This window comes from Bos grunniens, chromosome 13 (genome assembly GCF_055505025.1).
Source record: "Bos grunniens cultivar Pamir isolate PY7600 chromosome 13, Bosgru_T2T1.0, whole genome shotgun sequence".
Classification (NCBI taxonomy): Eukaryota; Metazoa; Chordata; class Mammalia; order Artiodactyla; family Bovidae; genus Bos; species Bos grunniens.
Genome location: NC_141177.1, coordinates 50478260 through 50490746, shown reverse-complemented (window position 1 = coordinate 50490746; position 12487 = coordinate 50478260). Strand labels below are relative to the sequence as shown.

The window sequence follows — 12487 nt, the reverse complement described above, 5'->3', positions numbered from 1 at the left end:
GGACTCAATTACTGGAACCACCACATCAAATAAGATGAAATGTGTACCACCTATGACAAACTAAAGGAAGCAGTCAAACTATCAACTCCCTATTACAGACCCAAAGATTAACACATCGATGTATGCATAATCTTCATATTCAGAAGCACTTCCAAGATGAAGAATTTATTTGTTCTTGGTCATCTGGAAAGTACTGCCACCTCTGGATGGAGGGAATAGCCGATGTCTTTAGAAGAATTAATATCAACTATAAATTCAAATTGCTGAAATATGAAAAACTGTCCCAGGAATCAGGTAAGTGGCTCTCTTTTAGCTGAATAAATTCACAGCTTTCAGTGTGTCTCCATTAGCTGTCAACTTTGTAGTAACAGAGCTGTCTATAGAATTTCTGAAACAGCCTGAAAACACTAAGCAATAATAAAGACACAAATGAACCTACCTACAAAACAGAAACAGACTCACAGACTTGTGGTTTCCAAGGGGGAGTTGGGGCAAGAGGTGGATTGGGAGTTTAGGATTAAGAGATATAAGTTTTATATACAGGATGGATAAACAGCAAGGTCCTTCTGTATAGCATAGGGAACTAACTACATTCAATATCCTGTAATAAACATAATGGAAAAGAATATAAAAAAGAATATGTACATATATATATCTGAGTCACTTTGCTGTACAGTAGAAATGAACACTGTAAATCAACTGTATTTCGATTTTAAAAATTAAAAGAAACTGGATTATACACAGATTTAACTTGCTTAGCGCCTGCTAGTAAAGAATCCACCTGCAATGCAGGAGACCCTGGTTCGATTTCTGGGTTGGGAAGATCCGCTGGCAGGGATAGGCTACCCACTCCAGTATTCTTGGGCTTCCCTGGTGGCTCAGCTAGGAAAGAATCCTCCTGTAATGTGGGAGACAGGGGTTCAATCCCTGGGTTGGGAAGATCCCCTGGAGAAGGGAAAGGCTACCCACTCCAGTATTCTGGCCTGGAGAATTCCATGGACTGTATAGTCCATGGGGTCGCAAAGAGTTGGACGTGACTGAGTGACTTTCACTTTCACTTGTAGCAACCAGAGATGATTTTACACTAACTTGTTCTAATTCAGGTGAGCAGGATTTCCCTGGTGGCCCAGGGGATAAGAAACCACCTGCCAATGCCGGGGACACAGATTCGATCCTTCATCTGAGAAGATCCCACATGCCGCAGAGCAACTAAGCCCATGCGCCACCACTACGGAGCCTGTGCTCTGCAGCCCGAGGCTACAACTGCTGAAGCCCCTGCGCTGAGAGCCGGTGCTCCTCAACAAGAGAAGCCCGGGCACCACAACGAAGACCCAGCGTGGGAATAAATAAATACATTGTTTTAATTTAAAAAATAATAAAAGTTAGGTGTGAGTAAATCCAAACATTAATTTTTAACCACAAGTATTCACATCAGTACTGCCTTTCTGGTAAATTTTTTAGTTAAAATTTTTTTTTTTAATATTAAAACGATAAGCTTTTCTCACACAGACTATTATCTGGAGAGGCCATCTAACTCATCCTTTATCAAGATAAATAATGTTAACAAAGATGCAAAACTTTTCAACTTAAGAGACTCCTTAATGTGAGCATTTATGCTTTTAACTAAAAGCATATTTCCCCCCACCCAAAAAAATGGGAGTATGTGCTAAACAAGTATTTTCCAATTGAACTTATAACAAAAAAATTAGACATATAATGCAATTATACATATTTTTACATTATTTTACACTTTCTTTAAACCACAAAAAGGATGCTTATTTTCCCCAAAACAACAGTTGCTGACATACTTCAGTTCAGGCAGCCCACTGAAGATCTCTTTGCGGCTTAGTTCAGAAATCCCATTTCCAAGAAATATTTTTGTTCCATCAAATTCTTTGGCTCCTTTCTTACATTTGCCTTTAATGTCAGAGTATACGGAAACATCATCTCCACCTTTCATAACTAGAGAAAAGAAGAAAGTCATATTACACTGACATAACTGTTCTTTGGCAGAACCGTGAAAATTCTTCAAGCTTTAAGACTGGGGAAGCCTAGGGGCATCAGTAGTGGACATGAAGCAGTCTAACCTGGCTCATGGTCTCACTATAACTTCTGACAGAAAATACAACTGTTTACTTTCAAATGTTTGACAACAATAAATCTATTTTTTTCCCTAGGAAAACAAAGATGCAGAAGAGTCTTCGAAACATCCAACCTCAGGGACTTCCCTGGCTGTCCAGTGGTTAAGACTCCTAATACAAGGGACATCTGTTCAACCCCCAATCTGGGAACTAATATCCTACATGCCTTGCGAGGGTCAAGAAAAAAAAAACAGCAAACATCCAACCTCAGTTGGAAGCCTTTAGCTGAGCAGAAAAGGAAAGGTATCTTCTATTTCAATTATTTTCCTCAAATCTAACATTCCTTAGAAGAGTAAATTAAGAATACTGATATTTCATTTCATCCCAATATTAAGATTCCAGACTTGGAATGTTTCCCCTGCAAATGACAGTTCAGCAGCCTGAAGTTTCAGCACAATTGAGTAAAGAATGGAAAACAAAATTTCACTGACATCTTCCACTCTTTTTATCAGTCATGATCCTCTAACATCATCACAAATGCCCTCAAAGGGAATAAAAGAAATGGGCAGAAAACCCACGTACGGATGCCTGATTCGTTAGTCCTTCTCAGATACACACTTCAACAGGCTATACTAAATGCACAACTTAGCAAAGATCTTTGTTAAAGCAAATTTGAAATGTATCTGAGTGAGGATTTAATGAATTTTCAATTTGATGATACACATAAATGTTAGCGGCTATTTTACAGAGAAACCTGAACAGTATACTCACATTTTGAGGCTGATACGATTCCAGGGACATAGACATGGGCTCCTCGTAACACAGCACTGCCACACTGGGCCCCAACGATGACTTCACAAGTCTGTTGTTTTATATTCTTCCTACAGAAGCAAAAGGAGTTCAAGTGTAAAGAACGATGCATCTCCAACGTCAACCAACCTTTTCAGGGTTTCAAACTAACCCTAAATAAATAACCTCTTTAGTCTTCATTATTCCAAATGAATAAATGAGGAAAAGGTGGAAGAAAGAAGATCAATACACAAGAGATAATTTCTTTAAAACTACAAAGGACTTCACTGGTGGTCCAGCGGTTGAGACTCCACCTGCCAACACAGGGGGACGTGGGTTCCATCCCTGATCCGGGAAGATTCCACATGCCGTGGGGCAACTTAAGCCCTTGCGCCACAACTACCAAACCCACGCCCTAGAGCACGTGTTCTGCAACAAGAGAAGCCACCACCATGAGAAGCACACACACAGCCGGAGAGGAGTCCCTGCTGGCCGCAACCAGAGAAAGCCCACAGGCAGCAACAAAGACACGGTGCAGCCAAAAGTAAATAATAAAGTCTGGGCTTATTTTTTTAATTACAATGAGGATGGGCACTTGAGAAGAAAATCTTGGTGCAAGGTAGTAAGTGGCATAAAAAATTGCTTCATCAAATACAACTAATAAATACAAGAAAGAAACCGACTTACAGATACAGGGAACAAATTAGTCAGGAGAGGGAGATTGGGTGGGGCAAGACAGGAGTCGGGGATTAACAGGAACAAACTATTATGTTTAAAATAACCTACAAGAGTCTATGATACAGGGAATATAGCCAATATTTTTTTCTATACTGAAGTACAGTTAATTTACAATGCTGAGTAAGTTTCAAGTATACAGCAAAGTGATTCAGTTATAAATACATACATATACATATATATACACACACACACACACTTTTCCACATTCTTTTCCCTTATAGGTTATTACTATATATTGAATATAGTTCCCTATGCTATAAAACAGAACCTTGTTGCTTATCTATTTCAAATATACTAGTGTCTGTTGTGGAGAAGGCAATGGCACCCCACTCTAGTACTCTTGCCTGGAAAATCCCATGGATGGAGGAGCCTGGTAGGCTGCAGTCCATGGGGTCACTAAGAGTTGGACACAACTGAGTGACTTCCCTTTCACTTTTCACTTTCATGCTTTGGGGAAAGAAATAGCAACCCACTCCAGTGTTTTAGCCTGGAGAATCCCAGGGATGGGGGAGCCTGGTGGGCTGCCGTCTATGGGGTCGCATAGTCGGACACGACTGAAGTGACTTAGTAGTAGTAGTAGTAGTAGCAGCAGCAGCAGCAGCAGCAGCAGCAGCAGCAGTGTCTGTTCAACCCATATTGCTAATTTATCCCACATCCTCACCTGTCCCCTTTGGTAACTACAAATTTATTTTTTATGTCTGAGTCTACTTCCATTCTGTAAATAAATTCATTTGTATCTTTTTCGTTTTTTTTGGATTCCATGTACAAGTGGTTTCATGTGGTATTCATCTTTCTCTGACTGACTTCACTTAGTATGATCATCTCTAGGTCCATCCATGTTGCTGCAAATGGTATTTCATTCTTTTTTTATGGTATAGCCAATATTTTATAACTATAAATGGAGCATAACCTTTAAAAATTGTGAATCACTACATTGTATACCTATAACTTATACCAACTATACCTCAATTAAAAAAAAAAACTAAGGCAGGACTGAGGTCATAGGAAATGGCACACAGGGTAGAAGAGGCCAAGGCAGCCCTCGGGCCCAGCCTGTGTCTGTTCTCACCAGCTCTGATGCCTTCAGTGTTAGAGGGGACACGATCAAGTGTTTATATTCTAATCCAATGAAGCTCCATGTAGATTAAAACCACAACCCCAAAGGAAAAAAAAAATGCTTCATCATTTAACAAGCACTGCTGTTTCATAATAGCATTAGGAGAGAAGAGCAATAACGTTTCTATCTTCAAAGACTAAGACAGACATGTGAGAAATGCAAAAACATTTCTGAAGTGGTAGACTGGCACACAGTAAGTTATTAATGTTTTAAACAAGACAAAGTAAGTCTTTTCTTCCTCTGCTATCTAACTTTCTTCAGTGTTCTCCAACTTCTCACCTCCCATCCATCCCTTGAAACACTGAAGCCTGGTATCACTTCCAACACTCAGAGCAGACCTTCTCAAAGGTCGGGGGTACCTATGTGATGAGCCCAAATAAACGTCTCAAGTACTGCACTTCTGATGGGGTTCCCTGGTTGGCAACATGTCATATGTATGGTCCTAACTCCTTGCACTTTTAAGTGCATTTTAAGCGAATTCAAAGAATTAAGTGCATTTTCTTTTCAAGATCTCCAACTGATCAAATCTCAGTAAGCTTCTCAGATTTATCCTCCTCCTTCCAGGTCCCACACACTCACTGCTCATTCTCCAGCTATTTCTGGACAAGGTTCATTTCTCCAGGTTCTTAAACATGACATCATCTCTTCTCGCTTTGTATCCCAAACCTTGGCAATCTCATGGTTTCAGTGACCACTTACAAAGATAACCTACATATTCTTTATTTTATTGAAGTATGCTGCTGCTGCTAAGTCGCTTCAGTCATGTCTGACTCTGTGTGACCCCACAGATAGCAGCCCACCAGGCTCCCCCGTCCCTGGGATTCTCTAGGCTAGAACACTGGAGTGGGTTGCCATTTCCTTCTCCAGTGCATGAAAGTGAAAAGTGAAAGGGAAGTCACTCAGTCGGGTCCGACTCTTAGCGACCCCATGGACTGCAGTCCACCAGGCCCTCCATCCATGGGATTTTCCAGGCAAGAGTACTGGAGTGGGGTGCCATTGCCTTCTCTGTATTGAAGTATAGTTGTTTATAAAGTTATGTTAATCTCTGCTGTACCACTATGTGAACCAGCTATTCTTTTTCATATTCTTTTCCATTGTAGTTTATCACTGGATATTGACTATAGCTCCCTGTACTATACAGCTGGACCTCATTGTGAACCCACATACCTAATGATCAGCCTTTCTAGACTGATTATCTGCAGACAGCTGTGCACAGACGTCCTACAGCTACTCACACTCAACAAGTCCTAAACAATGTTATGATTCCCTGATCCACTCCTCAAATCCTTGGCAACAGCCCAAAGCTTCATCCTCCTGCGTTCCAGTCAAAATGACATTATCTACCTGAGCAGCCAGAACACAAATCCCGGCATCATCTTGAATTTCCTCCTAAAACTTGTAACTCAACATTCACTGAGTTACCAAACGATGCCTCCTCTAATTCTCTGACACGTCTCCCAGGCCCTTCCACCCTCGACATCAGACTTGCATCATCTGATCACTGGATATTGTTTTATCCAGTGATCTAATGTCTGTGTTTTATCTTTGGTTGCTTTCAGATCCTCCTGATGTCTTTGGTGTTCTTCAGATTCATTCTGAAGCACCTAGTCATGTATTTATCTTTACTTTTGCCTTCAGACACTGTATTTCTTAAATCTGACTTTCATCAATTCTGGAAAATTCTTCATTATATTTTTGAATATTGTCTCTCCCACATTATTTCTAATCTCTACACCTGGGATTCATTAGGAACAGTAGTAACTTTTCATTCTTGTTCTCATGACTCAGTTTCATATCTCCTACTGCTTTACACCTTCTTTACCTGCTGTATTCTAGGTGATATTCCATAAGCCATCTTCTAGTTCATTAATTCTCTCATCTGTTGAGTCTAGAGTTTAACTCAGAATGACTTTTTAATTTTAATGAAATTTTAATGTCTAGAAATTCTTTTTCTTTTTTTTTCCCTCTTAGGGTCTTTTATGTTTTAGATTCTCCCTTTTGCTTTTAATCATTTTCAAGGAGACTAATTTTATAGTGCCTACCAATTAGCTCTCTTTGCTACATTCTGGGCTTCCCAAGTGGCACAGCTGGTAAAGAATCCACCTGCCAATGGAAGAGATGCAAGAGATGTGGGTTCAATCCCTGGAGTAGGAAATGGCAACCCATTCCAGTATCCCTGCATGGAAGATTCCAAGAACAGAGGAGCATGGTGGGGGCTACAGTCCATGGAGTCGCAGAGAGTCAGCCATGACTGAGTACACACTGGCTGGCTGCAGTTCTGGGGAATCTAATCCCTCAGTCTGTTGTATATGCTGGTTCTCACTCATGGTAGTTTGATTCCCAGTGTAGCTTCTAACTATAAGAAAGAAGCATGGCCTGGGCTGACAGGTGCCACTCTGCAGTGCTTTTGCCAAGCACCTCAAGAACTGGCTTAGGGTCCAATTCTTATGTCAATTTCCCAAACCACAGGTGTCAAGACAACATGGGTAGTATGAATTTGCACTCCAAACCCTTACAGATATGGAAGCTCAGCTGTGCATCTCATAGATTTTTTCCCCTCAACCCAGGCTCCATGAAGAGAGCTCCAACTCCTAATTAATGCCCTGAACTGACTTTTGGATGGTTCTCACCTCTTAGCACTAACAGCCTATTGTTAAAACCAATGCCCCTAAGTTCAGGGGACCAAGCACCTTCTCCCTCAAACCCCTCAACCCTTAATCTTAGCTCACGCACTTACTACTCAATTTTCAGTTACCCTTCATTCTAACCCCTGAGTATCTCACTAAGGTCCTTAATCATTCTGCTATGCATGTTATGACCTATTTTTTGTTCAGTGTTCCTAGGCCTAAGTAGCAGAAACATTCTCAAGTTATCTAGTTCACCATACTGCTGGAGATAAGACTAAAATAGCTCCCTAACTCGGCTCTAGGCTTGCAATTCATCTTTTGAAAAAAGTGTTTTCAGGCTTTTTTGGCTGCAGTCCAATGTGAGAAATGCACTTGAACGGCATCCCAGTACACATGTGTGCCTATCCACACTTACATTTATAGCAAATGTTTCACGAAACACCTTACCATGTACACTCCAGGATATTATATAATAAAATCCCTATTCCTTAGAAAAAACTATAAACAACCAGTTAAACTGAATTTCACAACCTACTAATGAGTCAAGGTCTACATGCAGTTTGGGGGAAAAAAAGCTTTATGCTACTACCAGTATTGTATTTCTAAAATCACAACTGTAATAAAAATTATTTGGGTCCTATATTCTGTGTGAAGAAATAAAACATTTCTTAGTTTTAAAAAATCATCCTTCAAAAAGACAATGTACCCCAATGTTCACTATAGCGCTATTTACAACAGCCAGGACATGAGAATAACTTAAATGTCCATCAACAGAGAAATGAATAAAGATGTGGCACATATATACAATAAAACTATTACTCAGCCATAAAACAGAATGAGCTTGGATCATTTGTAGAGATGTAGATGGACTAGAGACTGTCATACAGAGTGAAGTAAGTCAGAAAGAGAAAAACAAATGCTGTATATGAACACATATACATAGAATCTAGAAAAATGGTATAGATGATCTTATTGGCAATACATATCATACATATAGATGATATGTATATAAATGCAGCTGATTCACTCTCCTGCACAACAGAAACTATTAATAGCACAACACTGTAAAGCTATACTCCAATAAAAATTAATCAAATTTAAAATGAATCCTTCACATTCCACTCTACCTCTTCTAACTTCAACATCTTCTTTCACCAACCTCTCTGAAAACTGATAGATTCCCAGTCACTTTTGTCACAAACCACCATATATTTTCACACCTCTGTACCTCTGCACGTACTTTCTCTCTACCTTGTGTACCCTCGCCTACTTTATCTCATCTACCTCCTTCTCACTCACCCACAAGGCTCAAGGGAAATAACATCTCTTTGGAGAAAATCTTTACCCACTTCTTTGCATTCAGCTCTTCCTCTTCTCTGCTTGGATGGTACGTAATTCATATCCCTCCCCAGGAATCTACTGCAGTTTGACTTGTACCAATATTCACCTGCTTTTACACTATGTTTCACCCATCTGTATAGTATCTTTGGTTCTCACACACAGTTCAGTTGCTCAGTCGTGCCCGATTCTTTGCGACCCCATGACCCACAGCACGCCAGGCCTCCCTGTCCATCACCAACTCCTGGAGTCCACCCAAACTCATGTCCATTAAGTCAGTAATGCCATCCAACCATCTCATCCTCTGTTGTCCCCTTCTCCTCCTGCCCCTCAATCTTCAAAAAATATTTTGTGAAATGGAACTCTGTAATGTTAATCAGAAAGTTTTTAAGAGAATAACAATTTCATTGAAAGGACAGAATGGGAGACTATGGGGAATTAACATAGTGGGCCAGGGACTTTACTGGTGGTCCAGCAGTTAAGAATCCACATGAGTTCAATCCCTGGTCAGGGAACCAAGATCCCACATGTTGCAGGGCAACTAAGCCCACATGCCTCAGTTAGAGACCCAGCACATCCAAAAATAAAAACAAACAAAAAACCACAGTGAAAAAGAACTACTATCCTTTCTTTGAAAGGCCTGGTGATGAGGCTGATCCTTGGCTAGCATCCTGGAACTCAGAGGAGTTCCCACTCTTAACTGATTCAGTTCAGTTCAGTTCATTTGCTCAGTCATGTCCAACTCTTTGCAACCCCATGGACTGCAGCACGCCAGGCCTCCCTGGCCATCACCAAGGGTAGCTCAATGTTCCTCTATTATCTGTAACAATTTGTAAACAAATAATATGGTTTATGGTGGACACTGACCTCCCTTCTGGGAGGCCAGAATTTGGGTACCTACCAGGCACAAGGTGCCCACACAACCAGCCCTAAATGAAAACCCTGGATGCCTGTCTCTAAGGAGCTTTCCTGAATGGTGACATCTCACACATGCATTGTCATCCTTGTTGCCGGGGGAGTTAACTGCACACTGCATGACTCCACCGGAAAAAGACTCTGCAGTTTACAAATGGTTTTCCCTAGACTTCATCCCAGGCAGCTTTTATTTTGTTGATTTTGCTTCAGATTCTTTCACTGTAATAAACCATGGTCACAAGTACGACTACATGTGGAATCCTCTGAGTCCTCCAAGAGAATCACTGAGCTGGGGAATGGTCTTCGGGAATCTTTCAACACAAGTACTTACTAACTGTGTAAGAATATAAGATTGTATATATATGCAAGTGTCAAGGTGCAAATCAGCATTGCTGAAGTTTTAGTGAGGAAATATAAAAGTCGATGTAGGGCCATAAAAAAATACTAAACGCTTGATTTTTATTAAAATGTTTTTAAACAAAAGAGTGAAGCAATAGCATTAAAGAAAGATGATTTTCCAAGAATACAGTAATAAAGACTGGAGAAAAATAGTAAGAAGGTGCTTAGAATAAGAGAAAACTAATTAAAACAGCTAAAAATGAGATGCCTATGAATTAAAGACCCACTAAAGAGAGGGTCGAGATATGAGAATGACCCACTAAAAGGCATATAAAAAATACACGTATTACTTGGCATGTATTTAACTGCATGTATTAGCAACCCTACAATAAAAGGAAGATAATATAATTTTGAGATATCACACAATCATGATATCTCATCTGTATACATATAATCTGATATCTTATAACCCCGCATCACAGGTAAGGAGCAGCGGCTGCGCTTTGCTGGAGCAGCCATGAAGAGACACCACCGTCCAAGGTAAAGACAAATCCAAGTAAGATGGTAGGCACTGAGAGGGGATCAGAGGGCAGACAGATGGAAACCCCAATCACAGACAACGAGCCAATCTGATCACTCGGACACAGCCTTGTCTAACTCAATGAAACTAAGCCATGCTGACGGCTGGGTCATGGAGGAGAAGTGTGACACAATGTGGTCCACTGGAGAAGGCAATGGCAAACCACTTCAGTATTCTTGCCTAAAGAACCCCATGAACAGTATGAAAAGGCAAAAAGATAAGACACTGATAGATGAACTCCCCAGGTCGGTAGGTGCCCAATATGCTACTGGAGATCAGTGGAGAAATAACTCGAGAAAAAATGAAGGGATGGAACCAAAGTAAAACCACCACCCAGTTGTGCATGGGACTGCTGATGGAAGCAGGGTTCGATGCTGTAAAGAGCAATATTGCATAGGAGCCTGGAATGTTAGGTCCATGAATCAAGGCAAATTGCTGCTGCTGCTAAGTTGCTTCAGTCGTGTCCGACTCTGTGCGACCCCATAGACTGCAGCCCACCAGGCTCCCCCGTCCCTGGGATTCTCCAAGCAATAACACTGGAGTGGGTTGCCATTCCTTCTCCAATGCATGAAAGTGAAAAGTGAAAGTGAAATCGTTCAGTTGTGTCCGACTCCTAGCAACCCCATAGACTGCAGCCCACCAGGCCCGCTCTGTCCATGGGATTTTCCAGGCAAGAGTACTGGAGTGGGTTGCCATTGTTGGAAGTGGTCAAACAGGAGATGACAAGAGTGAACATCGACATTCTAAGAATCAGTGAACTAAGATGGATTGGAATGGGTGAATTTACCTCAGATGACCATTATATCTACTACTGTGGGCACAAATCCCTTAGAAGAAATGGAGTAGCCATCATAGTCAACAAGAGAGTCCAAAATGCAGTACTTGGATGCAATGTCAAAAACAAAAAATTATCTCTGTTCGTTTCCAAGGCAAACCATTCAATATCCAAGTCTATGCCCCAACCAGTAACGCTGAAGAAGCTGAACAGTTCTATGAAGACCTACAAGATCTTCTAGAGCTAACACCCAAAAAAGATGTCCTTTTCATTATAGAGGACTGGAATGCAAAAGTAGGAAGTCAATACACACCTGGAGTAACTGGCAAATTTGGCCTTGGAGTACAGAATGAAGCAGGGCAAAGGCTAACAGAGTTCTGCCAAGAAAACGCACTGGTCATTGCAAACACCTTCTTCCAACAACACAAGAGAAGACTCTACACATGGACATCACCAGATGGTCGACACCAAAATCAGATTGATCGTATTCTTTGCAGCCAAAGATGGAGAAGTTCTATACAGTCAGCAAAAAAAGACTGGGAGCTGACTGTGGCTCGGATCATGAACTCCTTATTGCCAAATTCAGACTGAAATTGAAGAAAGTGGAGAAAACCACTAGACCATTAAGGTATGATCTAAATCAAATCCCTTATGACTATACAGTGGAAGTGAGAAACAGATTTAAGGGACTAGAACTGACAGACTGAGTGCCTGATGAACTATGGACAGAGGTTAGTGACATTGTACAGGAGACAGGGATCCAGTCCATCCCCAAGAAAAATGGAAAGAAGCAAAATGGCTGTCTGGGGAGGCCTTACAAATAGCTGTGAAAAGAAGGGAAGCGAAAAGCAAAGGAGAAAAGGAAAGCTATACCCATTTGAATGCAGAGTTCCAAAGAATAGCAAGGAGAGATAAGAAAGCCTTTTTCAGCGATCAATGCAAAGACATAGAGGAAAACAACAGAATGGGAAAGACTAGAGATTGCTTCAAGAAAATGAGAAATACCAAGGGAACATTTCATGCAAAGATGGGCTCGATAAAGGACAGAAATGGTATGGACCTAACAGAAACAGAAGATATTAAGAAGAGGTGGCAAGAATACACAGAAGAACTGTACAAAAAAGATCTTCACAACCAAGATAATCACGAAAGTGTAATCACTCGCCTAGAGCCAGACACAGAGAAGGC

At 40.9% G+C, this 12487-nt stretch overlaps 1 protein-coding gene across 24 annotated transcripts in view; it reads right to left on the bottom strand.

Moving 5' to 3' along the window:
* Positions 1-12487, bottom strand: part of NSUN6 (NOP2/Sun RNA methyltransferase 6) — an 89341-nt gene that overhangs the window by 58927 nt on the left and 17927 nt on the right. For all 24 annotated transcript variants that reach the window (XR_015139560.1, XR_015139562.1, XR_015139563.1 and 21 more), the window contains 2 exons: positions 2853-2962; positions 1809-1962 (listed from right to left, as the gene is read on the bottom strand). Coding sequence is in view for 8 of the 24 variants with exons in the window: in XM_086334132.1 (XP_086190258.1) it covers positions 1809-1962; positions 2853-2962 (264 nt within the window). In the remaining 16 variants the exon portion in view is untranslated. The remainder of the gene's footprint in view (positions 1-1808; positions 1963-2852; positions 2963-12487) is intronic.